The sequence below is a fragment of the Vespa velutina genome, chromosome 11 (genome assembly GCF_912470025.1).
Source record: "Vespa velutina chromosome 11, iVesVel2.1, whole genome shotgun sequence".
In the NCBI taxonomy this organism is placed as follows: domain Eukaryota; kingdom Metazoa; phylum Arthropoda; class Insecta; order Hymenoptera; family Vespidae; genus Vespa; species Vespa velutina.
The window spans coordinates 2,209,950-2,227,449 of NC_062198.1; the positions used below are offsets into that span (position 1 = coordinate 2,209,950).

The 17,500-nt window shown below is 30.8% G+C and overlaps 1 protein-coding gene across 12 annotated transcripts in view; it reads right to left on the reverse strand.

Moving 5' to 3' along the window:
* The window catches only part of LOC124952935 (lachesin), a 282,806-nt gene that overhangs the window by 48,929 nt on the left and 216,377 nt on the right, over nucleotides 1-17,500 (reverse strand). For all 12 annotated transcript variants that reach the window (XR_007102062.1, XM_047503592.1, XM_047503591.1 and 9 more), the window contains 2 exons: nucleotides 11,270-11,477; nucleotides 10,963-11,124 (listed from right to left, as the gene is read on the reverse strand). Coding sequence is in view for 11 of the 12 variants with exons in the window: in XM_047503592.1 (XP_047359548.1) it covers nucleotides 10,963-11,124; nucleotides 11,270-11,477 (370 nt within the window). In the remaining variant the exon portion in view is untranslated. The remainder of the gene's footprint in view (nucleotides 1-10,962; nucleotides 11,125-11,269; nucleotides 11,478-17,500) is intronic.

Here is a 17,500-nt window from a genome sequence, read left to right on the forward strand (position 1 = left end):
ATTGGATAATATAATTTTTCATTATATCACGGATAAAAGGCTTTTTTTCTACTTTATATAATCGAAGATTAAAAAGAAAAATTGTACAAGTTAAACAAGGAAGAAAGATATTAAAATGAAAAAGAAAAAAGATAAATAAATTATTATATCACGAACGCTTTGTATACGTACGTATGTATATCGTGTAAAATGATAAAAAAAAAAAAAAAAGGATTAATAATCTAAAGATAAATTATATTTTTAAGTGATGAATTCGAGAGTTGATTTTTTTTTTTTTTTCTTTTTTTTTTTAAGAAATAATCAATTTAACGTCTACCTCTTGTCAATGCCATTACCAAATCCCGGCTTTGGTTGTAGTGTCACAATAATTAAATGTTTGATATAATAAGCCTGTCACAAAGGATTTTTCGTTGATCGGGAACGACTGATTGATCCTTAGAATTAATTGGAATAATATAGCATAATCAATGTAGCACCGAGCCAATATTTAATTAAATTGTCATTGATAACGAGTTAAACGATTGATTATTATTATTAATAAATTCGAAGGAAACCATGAAATATTATATACGTTTTATTAATGTAATCATCGGTTTAACTTTTTATATATATATATATATATAAATTTTTTTGTTTTGTTAGATCGGTACATTATAATCAATATTTATTAATTACAAATGCAAACAAATAATAACAAAAAAGAAAAAAAAAATGTTAAAACGTTATACAAGAAGAGGCGATATTTTGTAATAGATGTAATGGTTGTAAACCATGGATGTCGATCGGAATAAGAAAATGCAAAAGGAGAGAAAGGAGGGGGTCGTCGGGATCGGGATCGGGGTCGGGGGGTCAGGATGAGGATGGGTGGTGGATTTGTGGGTGGTGGATGGATGAGGAGAGAGGAGATTGTGAGTATATAACACACGTGTCTCTGTAGTTTACTAGAGTAATATCGAGGATAAAATATTGGTAACGAGTTTTTGATAACGACCGTATCGACTCTCGATACGAGCTCATTTCGAGATTCCCTCATCCAATATTAATGTATTCCGGTGTCCTACTCTCTACGAAGAACGCCAAGCGTTTAAATAACGCGATTTCTCTTCAGTGATGATGCAAATCAAGAAAGGTTTCGGATTCGATCGGTTTCGTTATCGATCACGAACAATATTTATAATCGACAAAGTTCTATGAGAGAGAATTAAGAAAGGAATATTTCATCCGAGCGATCAGAAATAATCGAGATTCGTTATATCAAACCTTAAATCGAAGGAATAATAACATTGAACGGATCCCAATCAACGAGAAACTCTCTCTCTCTCTCTCTCTCTCTCTTTCACATTCTTTCATGAAAAAGAAAGAAAGAGAGAAAAAAAAGCTAGTGAACGTCATTGAAAGAAAATTACATCGGGTGGAGTACTGTAGAATCGAATGAATGTTAGTCTTGGGAATCGAAAGAAATGGAGGCAGATCAGTGGCGCTTTTAATGTTCTGTGATTCTAGAAGATTACTTCGTCATTCTGTAAAGAAAGAAAAAGGACAGATAGATAGACGTACAGATAGATAGACAGAGAAAGAGATAGATCCTACTAAATCCACGTTTCTTCGATCGCTTTTCTTTCCCTTTTATCCAGAATCCCTGATTATGTAAGAAAGTCCACAATCTTCGATTCTACAAGATTCACAAAATGAAAATCACGATTAAATGTCACGGATTAGTGATCTTCATGTTAACGAGTCCATCCATAAACGAAATGATTATAAGCCATTAACGTAGTTATGATATATATATATATATATATTAGAACGAGTAATATATATATATATATATATATATATATATATATATATACATATATCTAAATATTTAAACGTTGTAAAATATGTACGTACGTATGAAACAAGAAACAAGTTACAAGTAAGAAACAAGAACAAACAAAGTAGTATCAAACGTATAACATCAAGCGACATTATTTTTGAGAAAACTATTAATCCTAGGTGTTTTAGAGGGTAGGTTGATTTCCATAGAGGGTGCTAGAGAAAGATAGATAGAGATAAAGAGAGAGAAAGAGAGAGAGAGAGAGAGTGAGACAAAGAGAGAAGCGGAGCTTTAAATAATATTACGAACTAACATGGAGAAATACGTATGGGTCCTATGTATACGCGTATCTGCCGAAAACTTGGAGGTATATCAGAGGTATGACTGTATGAGTGTATGTTAGAGAGATAGAAACAGAGATAGAGAGAAAGAGAAAGAAAGAGAGAGAGAGAGAGAGAGAGAGAGAGAGAGTGAGTGAATGAGTAAGTGAGTGAGTGAGTAAGTGAGTGAGTGAGTGAGAGAGAGACAGAGAGGGTCAGGGTACTCCGTCATGAATTTGTATGAAGCTTTAGAGGGGCTCAGATGCCCCAGAGCGCGGCTTTGCAGATGTTTCAACAGAAATTCCAGCCTTTTACGATCCTGTGGCTTGCTGGAAAGCACGACGAAAGGGAGGAAAGGAGATGGGACAAAGGATGAGGAAAGAGAGAGAGAGAGAGACAGACGTAGATATACATAGATAGACACAGCGTAGAGAAAGAGAGAGAAAGAGAGAGAGAGAGAGAGAGAGAGAGAGAGTGAGAGAGAGAGAGATGTGAAAGACTGAAATGAACGAAGCATACAGAGATGGTGAATGGTGATGAGACAACGTGTAACAAAATAGTTAGACAGCTGAATTCCGCGAATGCTATAACCTTACTTATGATCCGACCATATGCTAATGCGATCTCATTGATGCAAGACAGAATTATTCGTTTTATATGTTGGAATGAGATACGAATCCGAGATAGAAATAAAGAAAGATAAAGAAAATAAGAGAAAGAAATAGAATAAGATAAAGATGAAGTTGTTTAACGAAAAGCTTTTTGTATGTATGAAATGTTTGAAGTCATGAGTTTGTAACAGTTGAATAAACTCTGAAGTATTAAATTACTCAAAGAGAGAAAGAGATAGAGAGTGATAAATAAAAAGTGAATTGCAGAGAGAGAGAGAGAGAGAGAGAGAGAGAGAGAGAGAGAGAGAGAGCAAGATAAATGTATCGTACATGTTATGCGAAATAAAAAGGAAAAAAGAAAAAATCATACTGCTTTCATTGATTAATCATCTTCGTTAGAAAATTCATACACATGTGCTAATTAACGATCATATTGGTTTTGGGTTCACCAAGCATTTATCGATGTTGACCGAAAATCTATAGCCTCATACTGTCTCGAAACCAATTTCATGTTACGAACGATGATAAACATGTTAGACAACTACTTAATTAGACGCAAAGTTGTAAATATTACATCAACGTTATATGTATATTCGTTATTGAGTTATATTTATTATTGTAAATTGTCAAAGACTATGAAAATTGCGATTTTAAATTTAAACATGAGTACATATATATATATATATATATATATATATATGTATATATCAACGTATATATTTATCTATGTAGATACATGCGTTTATTACGTCTGGATTATGTATATATTTATCTATAATTGAGATGCAGTTTTAAAAATGTTATTCAATATGAAAAAATTCATTCTGCTCTCTAATCGATCCGTTCGTTTTTCTTTTCCTTTTATTTCTTCGTTTCATTCTCTTTTTTCTCTTTTTTTCTTTTCTCTTTTGTATTTATTTATTTATTTATTTATTTATTTAATTTTTTTTTTTCCTTCTATACTCGTTTTAAGCAAACGTTATGACGTTGTTAATGACGTTTATTAAATGTGACATGGTATTTTTAAAAAGAATTCAGAAGGACGTATTTAAAAAGAATGAAAGAGAGAGAAAGAGAGAGAGAGAGAGAGAGAGAGAGAAAGAGAACAATCTCGTCTGTACATTTAAATATTATAATTAGCCATAACACGAAATTCGAACAACACTAATGTACTACCTATCGTTCGGTTATGTGACTTATTAAGCCTTGATGTCTCTTTCTTTTTCTTTCCTTCTCTCTCTCTCTCTCTCTCTCTCTCTCTCTCTCTCTCTCTCTCTCTCATTAATGACGTTAACAGCGTCCTAGTTTCTGGTTTACTAATTACACAATGAAAAAAAAAAAAAAGAAAAAAAAGAAAAAAGAAGAAGAAGAGAGAAAAAAAGAAGAAAAAAAAAAGTTATGGCCGACGCAACCTAATTAGATTTCTTTCACGTTGTTACTTCTTCACATTGGGGCAGATAGACCGGCTCGTTCGCAAGTTACGTCGTCAAAACGACCGTATGAAACGTAACGATCCGGTGCGTTTGAAACTCGAAACGGAATACGCGAAAATGCAAACGAACCATCACTGGCAATCGGCCGTTTCAAAAGTGGTTGATACCGAATTTCCCATCTTCACGTTTCTCGTTCCGACGCGTATTTGATTTGACTGGATATTTGAATGTTAAAAAAAGAAAAAAAAAAAAAAAAAAAAAAAAAAAAAGAAAAGAAAAAAAAAAAAGGAAAAATAAAATAAAATGAAATAAAACTAAAAAAAGTGAAAAAGTAAAAAAGAAAAAAAAAAAAAAGAAAAAAGGAAAAAAAAAAATACAAAAAAGAAGAAAGTTACAGAACTGGCTACATATCGAAAATTCGATTCGTATGTTAGTCCGTCGTATGTTACGTTAGATTATTTTCAATTATAAACTTTCATTAAGTTTATCTTATCGATCATAATTAAAGAATCATTAATGTCATCATTATATTTATATTAATAATTAATTCTTCGATTTATCATTTCGTAATATTCTTTTTCAATTTTATTTATCATCGAATCTTCATTTCATTTTTCTTAATGTTTTCGACGTTTATTGAATTTTATCATAGCGACATTTAATATTCGTATTTAGATTAAAGTTATAATTACATGTAATTATAAATAAGATCAATATTTCTGTTAATATTATTGTTAAGTTTATTCGCGAAATCGCATTTACATAAATCAGTTAGTTTTATAATATAATAACATTAAGATATAGATAGATAGATAGATAGATAGAGAGAGAGAGAGAGATAGAGACAGAGAGATAGAGAGATAGAATAGTATTAGTCAGGCTCAAGTTAATGGACCTCAGTTTTCTCTACTTTTAAATGGCATCAGATATTACGTGGATAAGTTTTAACGAGCGAATGTAAGTTCAATGTCGATAAACTAACTAACGCAAGCTCGTTTTTGATCTAACGATAATCCATATCGTACGATCGAAGCTCATGATCGTTACGCAATCGTTTATGATATTTCCATTTCGACGATACCAGAATGAATGAATGAATGACTGAGTGACACACATAGAGAAAGAGAGAGAGAGAGAGAGAGAGAGAAAGAGATAGAGATAGAGATAAGGATAGAGAGAGAGAGAGAGAGAGAGAGAGAGACTGAATCGATATGTATATATACTTTGTAGAGCTCGTAGCGTATTCCAAGTTTCATTTCGTCGTATACAAGTGAATCTCGATGTAGATAGAGAGAGAAAGAGAAAGGGCCAGAGAGAGAGAGAGAGAGAGAGAGAGAGAGAGAGGGAGAAAGAAAATGTCATGGTTAACGGGATTGTTAGGCTTCGACTCGATTCGAATTCCTCGAGGATTACGAGCAACAAGATTCTCGATAACGAGTAAAGGAAATTTGCAAAGCATCGATGATCGTTAACGCGTTGTCTAGGTTACGTCACAGACTACATACTACGAACTTCATTTAGTTACTATATTGCTTCGTGCGAGCTATCAGAAATCTTGACTTTTATCCTTCCTTATAAATATTATCAAGGAAAGGAGATCTTTAGAAGAGGAGGGAGGGTGATGGCGATCGGGGTAGAGAGTGGATTTCCTCGTAGACGTATTTAACACGTTTCCATTTTCCCTGTCGAGACGTTTTTGCAAAGACTTTTCATTCAGGTCATTTGACTCTCTCTCTCTTTTTTTTTTTTTTTTTTTTTTTCCCTTTACGATTTAACATTTATCAAATATTCTAGGATTGTATCCTCGATGGTACACGCGGCATGAATAGAAAGTTTAACGTTTATCATCGATGGTACATATGGCGCGAAACGTGTTAACCAAAACTGTTGAAATATTTTATAATATCATCTTTATATGGACATTTATTTCTCTTTAAAGGAGAAGATTCATTTTAATCTACATTCTTTCTATTTTTAAATAATCTTTAATGTATATATATACACACATACATACAAGCATACACACATATATTCATGTATGTATAGTAATAACCAACTAGACCAATACAGTTTTTATATTATCGTCATATATATATATTTTCTTTTTTTATTTTTTTTTGGTAAAGACAACACGATGTTTTTCTCGTTAGTGAAAGAGATATGCCTCAAATATTATTTAATGAAAAATTATGTATCACAGATATTGGTACGATGTGGTTGCGTAAATAAAAATCACTGTAGATAGATATCGATCGGTCGATTCGAGCTTTTTTCCCCATTTGAAATAATTCAGAACGTTGATGGCTATTTCGAAACGTTTCCGCGAACAAAAACGTTGTGCATTTAATTGAAAGGGAAAAAAAAAAAAAAAAAAAAGAAAAAAAAAGAGAAGTCAACGTTATATGTGAGGTAAGGTACGAGAAAAAAAAAAAAAAAAAAAAGAAAAGAAGAAGAAAAAGAAGAAAAGAGAAAAGCAAAAAGGAAAAGAAAGAAAAAAAAAAAGTAGAAATGAAAAATCAACGAAAAGAAGAAGGAAATGGAAAAGAACGAAAAAGAATGGAAAAGAATGGAAAAAATTTCGTGCTACCTTTCATTAATTGTCCAGCGATTTACCATTTCTTTTCTTTCTTCCTTTTTTTCTCTTTAATTTTCATTCTCCCCGCCTATCCCCTTTTTTTTCTTTTGCTTTTCTTTCTCTTTCTAACGAAAGGAAGAAAGAAGAAAATAAATAAAAAAATCGAAAGAAAAAAAAAAAAAAAAAGGAAAAAAAAAACCAATTCCCTCCTTTTCTCTTTTCTCTCTTTTTTTTTTTCTTTTTCTTTTTCTTTTCTTTTCAATATTTTATCTTAAATTTATTCCCTCTTATTCTCCCTTAATGAGTTACATACATGCATATAGAAGAAAGATCTACTTTGTTTTAAGAGAAGAAAATTCTATGGTTTTAAGTGAGTTAACTTAGTCTAGCAGAATCATTCAGTTCCTGTTTACAAGCTTTTCGAAAAATCGAAGAGAACGTTGCTTAGTCTCTATCTAATCCTTCCGATCTCGAAACCGTAATTCAATTAATTTCATCGGATTGCTACGGCGGCTTTCTGTTGTCCCTAGCTAGGAAACGCATCTCTCGTTACATTATTCACAGGAAGAGAAAGAGAGAGAGAGAGAGAGAGAGAGAGAGAGGGAGAGAGAGGGAGAGAGAGGGAGGAGTATACCGGAACACTGTACCTACTCGGTACAGCGCGAGCTTCGAATTCCATGGACGATCGAATCTAGCCAAGGTAATCTGCCAGATGGACGATTTCTGCAGGATTGCACGCGACCTCTGACTTGAAATAATCTAACGGTACTACTTCGACCGAATTAAGAACATTCTGTGAAACAGAATACTACGATTTTCACGGGGAAACGTAAATTCTTTTCGTTGATTAATTTAGGAATAAAAAGAAGTAAGAGAGAGAGAGAGAGAGAGAGAGAGAGAGAGAGAGAGAGAGAGAGAAATAGATAAAAATATAAATTACAAAACAGAATTAATTTAATATAAGAATAATAATGTAGATTAAAAGACGACGAACGTATTGAGATTAATTGAAACGAATTTTATAATATATCATTTTAATTTGATAGAAACGTATAAAAATGATTATACGTAAAATATTTACATGTTTATGTAAAATATTTATTTCGATTAATTTTTCGATAATATTTAACATGATGATATAAGAAATAAATAATATAGATAGAAATAAATTTAATATAAAATAAATTATAAACGATGAATATAGACGATTGATTAATCTATAAAATAGAATATATTATAGATATATTATGTATTGTTATTGATATTTTTAGAGACATTGATATAATTAGAGACATTTTTTTAAATGTCTTTAATTTAATTTGATAGATTAAGAAAAGAAAAGATAAAGAAAAAAAAAAAAAAAAAGAAACACAACAACAAGAAACATAAAAAGAAATTGATAAGATAAATTTAATTAATCTTATCAATTTTAGATTTGTCAAATTATTACGATACATAGAGAGAATGTATTATATATGATATTATTATATATAAATATATATCTAAGATAATTCAAACGTTACTATAAGTTAGTTAGTATAAAGATATATATATATATATATATATATATATATATATATATATATATATATATATATACATATGCGTATACACATACACACACATAAACTATACAAAGTCTAAAACAGATATACATATATCTACATACATATATATCTATAGATATAGATAGATATATAGGAGAATAGAGGTCGGTTCCTCAGCGATATCAAGAGGAACGTTTTGGTCTGTGGAACTGAACCACAAGTGCTTCCTGACCCTAACCTCGTGGTTAGTTCTCTAGATAGCTCACTAGCTAATGTCACTGTGTGGACGTCACATCTCGAATACGTCGACACTATCCCTGATTCCTTAGAGAACCTCTCTCTCTCTCTCTCTCTCTATCTCTCTCTCACAAATACACACACATACACATACATTGTATCTCTTTCTCTCTCTCTTTCTCTCTCTCTCTCTCTTTTTCTCTATCTTTCTTTTTCTAATCTATAGAATGAGAGAAAGTCAAATGAATTTGGTTGATTACTTCGATTGACTTTGAAATTGTTTAGATGATTAAATGTCTAATAAGATAGTTCTCGTAAACGATCTTATAATTTTCATTAATTATTATCTTTGAAGATATTTTTATTTCCTTTGGATTTTCTTCTTTTTTTCTTTTTTTTTTTTCTTCTTCTTTTCTTTTCATTTCTTTTTCTTGTTTTCTTTTTGTTTTTTTTTTTTTGTTTTTTTTTTTTTTGTTTTTTTTCCTTTTTTTTTTTTTTTACTTTATTTCGTTCTTTTGGTTACATTGGCACCGTCGAAAATTCTCTATCGTGGCATATACATACCTACTGACGAAGCCGTGGGCCACGAGAGTTGATTAATCTCTACAATATTTAAGGAGCGTACCAAGCAAAAAACCTCCCGGGTCGAGTTTTACGTAGAGATAGCTACCTTGGCATAAATCCCTCCGGTTAATCCCCTGTTTGCATCAGCTCGACCTACTCTCTCTCTCTCTCTCTCTCTCTCTCTCTCTCTCTCTCTCTCTCTCTCTTTGGATCTACCCATTTTCTTCTACTTTTCACTCTCTCTTTCTACTTACTAAAGAAATAATGAAAAAAGAAGAGAGAGGAAGAGAAAGAGAGAGAGAGAGAGAGAGAGAGAGAGAGAGAGAGAGAGAGAGAGAGAGAGAAGGAGAGAGTAAAACAAGCACGTTTCAGTGAACAGTTAATTGCATTACTAATAACGAAGGACGAAGATGAAGATAACGATAATTTATTGTACTCCTGTAGTTAACTCCTGTCATTCAACGGAATAGAAATTAGCCGATAATATGTACACTATTTAATTCGATTGTTGTAATAATTTCCTCTCCATATTGCATTTTCTTTTTCTTTATTAATAAGAATATATATATATATATATATATATACATACATATATATGTATATATTATTATTATTATCATTATTATTAGTATAGTGTCGTTGTTAGTATAGTGATTAGTTCATTAGTGTAGTGGCGAAAATTTGACGTGTCAGCGATGTGGAGGAAAAAAAAAAAAAAAGAAAAAAAACAAAGAACATCGCTTTTAATTACTTGCAAATAATGAACCTCTCGAATAGACAGAGCATTCCATTCGAGCTTAATGATTCCCAATCGATTTTGTTCATTATTTTATTATCATTAATATTCAATATCCTTTCTTCTCTTTTTCTTCTCTTTTTTGTTATGTTTTTTTTTTCTACCCTTGTTTTATTTCTTTTTTTTTTCTTTTTTTTTCCTTCGTTTTTTGCTTTTCATTTTCGTTTCTACGAATTGAGAATCAAAAAGATAAAGTATCTCTTTAACACTTTTTATCTTCATTGTTATACAGCGGCAGCGATGATAAACTCAACATTATCGTTTTGTGATATCTTTAATATATTAATTCAATAGATATTTATATAAATATTTTTTTCTTCTTTTTTTTATTTATTTATTTTCTTTTTTTTTTTTCTTTTTTTTTTTTTTTTCTTTTTTAATAATTATTGCGAAATGATGGTATCGGACATGGTAAATGAAATTTTTCTCGACTTTCTCGAGTCTTTAAAATCGTTCGTTCGTATATATGTATGTATGTATATATGTATGTGTGTGTGTATGTATGTATGTATGTATGTTCGTTCGTTCGTTCGTTCGTTCGTTCGTTCGTTGAAAAACAATGGCAATAGTTTTGCTTTTACTCAACTCGATTTGAAGCTTTACGCCGGTTGTTCGGTACTGTATTATAGCTAAGAGCAAGTGGAATTCTACTCGCATTTCCTCGAGACTCCATAGTTCCTTCGATTTACCGAACGAGCCGAGGCTCGTGGGATTTCGCCAGGCTTTAAAGCGAGACGTACAACGGAGCAACATCGTCCCGAGAATTACTCGCAATGTTACGCTTTGACTGCGCTACAAATACGCTCGTTTTTCTCTTTCTCTTTCTCTTTCTCTCGCCGTACTATTTCTGTTTCTATTTTCTGTCTTTTTCCTTTGAAAGTGCTTTAAACTTTCAATTCTCTTGGCTATGAGAAAGAGAGGGACCGAGAGCGAAAGAAAGAGAGAGAAAGAGAAAGAGAGAGAGAGAGAGAGAGAGAGAGAGAGAAAGTGAAATACCAAAAGAAATGTTCGACTAAATATTTCACCTGTCTCGTTAATTTATTTACCAACATTGACTGACCTTTTTTGTGCCGATTGATGTTTATTCCTTGACCGTCTTCACGTTTCCACATTAATTTTGGCATTGGATATCCGTCTGCTTTACACGTCAACGTGATGTTCTGATGTTCTCGTACGGCGACCGTACTCTCCGTTGATAAAGAGTCCAATATGTTTGGTGGAACTGGGGGAATGCAAAAGAATCGATTATTACGTAAAATTATTTCTTTTTATTTATTTAATGTATTTTTCTTTCTTTCTTTCTTTCTTTCTTTCTTTCTTTCTTCTAACTCGAGATTATATTGATCATATAATATTTAAAGATTTACCAACGACTTGTAGAAATCCTACTTGACTCATCATAGGATTAGTATTCACTTGGCACATGTAATATCCTCTATCGTCCTGTTGCACTCCATTTATGTGCAATAGCCACGTTTTTTGATTGTCGTGCGACACGGAGAACCTTGGTATTTTTACGACAACGTGCTTGTGAATCGTCAATAGCATTTGTCTACCGACGTGGACCCATGCGACCTTGAATGAACAAAACGATTTGTACTTTCCTGCTTTTTATTTTCTTTCTTTTTTGTTTTTTTTTTTTTTTTTAGAGATGTTACGATCTTCCATAAATATAAAAAGATTAATTCAGTCGGTAATTAGATAATTTTTTTATTAATCCTTGTTGTTTTTGACGACGAGATAAAATAACGTCAGTGGATAGCATGCCAAAGGAGAGAAAAAGAAAAAAAAAAAGAAAAGAAACTAAAGTATTTTTTCATATAATATAATAACGTATTAACAATAATATAATAATATTTTACTGGATCGTTTTGTTTTGGCATTTCTTTTTTCTTTTCTTTTCTTTTCTTTTCTTTTCTTTTCTTCTTCTTCTTCTTCTTCTTCTTCTTTTTTCTTTTCCTTTTTCTTTCTTTTTTTTTTCCATTCTCAACACAGAAATATTTCAATAGCTGTTTGAAACGCAACGGTATCTATCTACTTTATTATTACATGGAGATGATTATTATTTCACATTTGATTTATAGAACGGTGGATTCATGTGTGTTAAAATTTATTTGAAATTGTGATGGAGGGCGTTAAGGAAGATGGAAATCAGAGAGTTAACGTTGAAGAAGTTCTTTAAATAGACAGACACCAACCGACATTTCTTAACGAAGAGTAAAGAAGATGGATGATAGGAAAGGACCCTAAGCTCTTGGATCTCATAACGAAATTTCCTTTCGGAACCTCGAAAATTTCACGCAACCTCATCAGAAGCTTGAGCTTTAGTTTCCATGCACTTTTGAAAGCTTGAAACATACGTCTGTGTTCAAAGATTTTCTCTCTCTCTCTCTCTCTCTCTCTCTCTCTCTTTCTATCCCTTTTCCTCTATCTCTTTCTCTTTCTTTCTCTTTCCTTTCTTCCCTCTCTCTCTCTTTCTCTTTCTATCCCTTTTCCTCTATCTCTTTCTCTTTCTTTCTCTTTCCTTTCTTCCCTCTCTCTCTCTCTCTCTCTCTCTCTCTCTCTCTCTCTTTCTCTCTCTCCTTCTTTCTTTCTGTCTTTCACTCTATCGTCTTACTTCTCTTCTCTTTTGCATGATGCTTCGCGAAAGAAAAACGACGACACAACTTTACGAAAGTTGCTGCACTAGAGAGCTTAAAGTTTCTTGAGAGAAAGAGAGAAGGAGAGAGAGAGAGAGAGAGAGATAGAGAAAGAGAGAGGATGAGATTACACTATCATCGCGAAAGTTTAACCGTTAAGGGTCTCAGCTTGTCTCCCCGAATGACGATTTTCTGCGAGCGTCTTCGTTTAATCACAAAACCGTGTTTCTCTCTCTCTCTCACTCTCTCTCCCTCTCTCTTTCTCTCTCTCTCTCTCTCTCTCTCTCTCTCTCTCTCATTTATTTATTTATTATTATTTTCTTTGTTTTTTGTTTGCTTTTTTAAATATTCAATCGAACTATCGGTTAACTTATTGAACTTACTTGAACTTTTAAAATCGAAGAGAAGTATTAACGAATAATTTCTATTCACGTTATCGATCTAATGTTCAATTTTGTTAAATCTAAACAATTTTATTCGAGGAAAAAATTGATATTATTATACATGTATTAGAGTAATATAAAAAGAGAATTAAAAATAGAAAAGAGGAAATATGATAAAAGAAAAAGAAAGATATTCATTTAAGATCGTTTGAACGTTTCTCTATTAGATTGATATGATTATATTATGAAATAATATCCGAATACAATTTCAATGGATATTTATTTAAACAATTTCATTCGAAATTTGTATAAGCTTATAGTATTGTATAACATGAAAGATAGATGTTTGTATTTACTGTATGCATCTTTATTTACCAGACTCAACACGTATTGTATATAATACGCATTTGATTTACCATGTACCTATCTATGTATATACATACATATGTATATATATATATATATATGTGTGTGTGTGTGTGTGTGTGTGTGTGTGTGTGTGTGTACGTATGTATGCACGTAAGTACATATACGTCGGTGAGTCCGACTTTAAAGGGAAATAAATGACCTTCCGATAAAATAAAGCTTTCGCGAGATGAAATAGATGTAGAGAACGATTTGGTCCAGCACCGATAGCACAGTGACGTAAGCCGATTTGTCATCGCCTGTGACAAAGCCGCACGTTCCGGATAAATCCAATACGTCCTACTAGCGAGGCGTATTAAGGAAACAGCAAATTGCAGTGTCGAGTTTATCCGAATGGTTCGAGTATATCGATTGACGTTTGTCGTATCGCGATAACTTTTTTTCAAAAGATTGACTTGTCCTTTTTCTTTCCTATGTATCTTTATATATATATATATATATATATATATATATATATATATATATATTTTTTTTTTTTTTTCTTGTATTTCTTTCTTTCTCTTTTTCTTGTTCATGTTCATGTTCTTGTTCGTGTTGTTTTTATCTTTATTTCTTTTATTTTTGTTCTTTTTTGATAGCACAGTTTAATGTCATATATGAACGATTCGTCTTCAAGTCGAGCCAAAATTATGATTTACGATGTTACAGGGAAATTGCCTAGCGAAAGAACGAAATATTTCGAAAGACGATAAATCATTCTCAAAACGATCCGCGGATGCGTACCGTAAGTACGTCCGATAGTGATATTGTGCACGGGATAAAGCGATTTGTCAATGATTTTGACAAAGTTGCATGAATGTAGAGAACCGATATGACTCGGTATCTATGTTACATTTCAAGGAGGTCACACTTCATTATCGGCTTATATAATTGTTCATTCTAAATATATCAAGATTTTAAAGTATCTATGATTTTACAAATTTCGTTAAGTATTATAGATTCGTTTGCGTGTACTTTGATTAATAAATCGTAATGAAGATATTTATTATACGTTTAATTGAAAAATAAAAAAGTAAGGAAAGAGAGAGAGAGAAAGAGAGTGAGTGAGAGAGAGAGAAAGAGAGAGAAAGATAGTCAGAGGACATGTTGGTACATAATTTTGACGAAGACAGATTATTTTATATTATTATATATATATATATATATATATATATATATATATATATATATATATATTCATTTTCTTTTTTGTATTCTTTTAAAATTACAATACTCTGATATTCTCATATGCAATACCTTATATGTTAATTTTGCATTATATGTTCATTATAAGTAGAAGATATACATATATTATATCTGTTTTATATGATAATTAGTATTAATTAACTTAGGAAAAATATATATCGTATGTTTTATTCCTCATAAAAGTGTGCGTTATTCTATAAGACATTAAATCAACGAAAATTTCCATATCATTGATTCTATTCATACGAGAAATACTACTACTGCTACTACTACTACTACTACTACTAATAATAATAATAATAACAATAATAATAATAATAATAATAACAATAATAATAATAATAATAATAATAATAATAATAATAATAATAATAATAATAATAATAATAATAATAATAATAATAATAATAATAATAATAATAATAATGACAACAACAACAACAATAACAATAATAATGATTTATTTAAATCTATTTTGCGTCAGTTCTAATATAAACAATATTTATTATACTTTTAGCGAAAGAAATGGGAAGATAACATAAGATTTCGCATAATCGAGTTACTTCGATAGGAACGGTTAAAGATACGAATCGATGTTGAGAATGGAGGAAACAAGATGGCTTTAAGAAATTTCCATTGGTATCCTCGTGAGATACTCGAGTAAAGTCCCCGGAGGGAATGAAATTAAAGCTCAAAGCGGGCCACTTCGTATTGTGGAGAATTGTGTTTGATGGGCCAGCAAGAAAGCAGGAGGATGAAAGAGAGGAATACTTGGTAGTGTATATTTATACATATACATATATATATATGTGTGTGTGTATATATATATGTATATGTATATATATATACACATGTAAGTGTGTATATATGTATATACATAGTCGTAGTATTATATTGGCCTTAAACGGTCTCAAGGAAAAGCTCCCGCCAGTTGCAAGCTCGATTGAAATCCCTGGCAGTGGTTCAAAGCCCCGGCTTTAAATGCCGTGCGACGTTAATGCAAACTGCTTTTATATTAGGCGCGAAATACCGTCGCGATGAGGGCCAAACAGTTTTTATACTTTTCCAAGATAAGTCACAATTAAAAAGCATTATTATTCTAATGTGTCTATCTATATGTATAAATGTGTTTTATATACATCTGTGTTTGTGCTGTATGTGTGTATATATATATATATATATGTGTGTGTGTATGTGTGCGCGTGCACGTACGTGTGTATGTATACAGGATGTTCAAAATGTATGAGATTAAACTTATACTATGTATTGTGCTGAGATCAAATAGAAGAAAAAAAAATTCATATAAATTTATGTCCAAAAATGGTTTATTGAAAAGATATATATATATATATATATAATAACAATAATAATAATAATAATAATAATAATAATAATAATAATAATAATAATAATTATTATTATTATTATTATTATTATTATTATTATTACTTTTAATAACAACGATAAAAATAATAATAATAATAATAACGATAAAAAAATATATATAAAGTGTGTTATGTGTAAGTATATCTCCTATGTTTACATGTTTACACGTAATGCTTAAATATTTTCAAAGGAATTGATAATATTTTTTCTTATGTATATAAGTATAATCTATAATAGCATATAGATATGTTCTGTTATGTAAGTAATATATACAAAAATAAAGTGGTCACGTTGCATTGATAAAATGAAAAAAATAAAGGAGAACATATATTTACTTTGAATTGTTTCTATGTATTGTACATCGATACGTTACGACGTGGAGTAGTATAACTTAGATTGCTAGTAATTGTTCGAATAAAATTGTCGTGCTTGAATCGAGAATATTATCTTGCTATTAATTTGTGTTTTTTCTTCCTTTTTTTTTTTTTTTATATAAACCTGCGTTCACATGTCTCGTCTCAATGTACAAATGTGTTGTAGGAAAACAGGTGGGTTTGAAGTTGATAAGAGGAAAACAGTCGGTTGCAGATAAAGTTTCCGCTTTATTAATCCTCAATGTATGTATTCTTCTCTCTTTCTTTCTCTCCCTCTCTCTCACTCTCTCTCTCTCTCTCTCTTTCTCTTTATTATTATTATTGTTATTATTATTATTATTATTTTTTTTTTTTTGAATTTTTTCTTTTTTCATAAAATCCTCAAACCGACACATTTGACTTCTTTTTTTACTTTGTATCAATCTTTTATGTCCATGAAATGATTAGATAGCTGATGAGACATCGATTTTGAGATTGGGTTGTTACTAGTAATATCGAAGTCCTGTTAGGGTTAGAGAATACTGAAGGTAATAGGAAAAGCTAGAGCATAGTTGCCAACTCCGAAGGATATCCTGCGTGTACAGCACTTTCGAAGTACCACGTAGGAAACGCCATTACAGCAAGATGTCGGACTTTGGCACAAGCTGCAACCGTTTGTTCGTTGGTCATTCTCAATGGCTTTAACTTGTTTCACATCCTTCCACGAAATTAGCATGATATATATATATATATATATATATATATATATATATATAAAAATTAAGAAGAATTTTGATTTCTTTTTTAAAAAGATTTCGATCATCTTTTCTTTTTTCTTTTTTTTTTTTATTATTCTTTCTCTTATATTTCGATCGTTTCTTATATTACATTAGACAATATAAATATTACATAAGACAATGTACATTTTTCCGAATGAATATTTATTTATTTATTTCTTTTTTCTTTTTTTTTTCTTTTTTTCTTTTTTTTTTTTTTAGAGAGGGAACAAGTGAAACGATGAAGTCTGAACAGAAAATATGATTTTTTTCGATTAGAGTATTTAAAAAGTATACATTTCTCTTTTGAATAATTCATAAATATGCTTTCCATATTTATGTTTAACTACATATGCGGGAATACATTTGATATGTTATTTGTCCTGAATATGTATAATAATGTATATTAGGGCTCATTTAAACACCTTATCATCCGCAATACAGAAATTG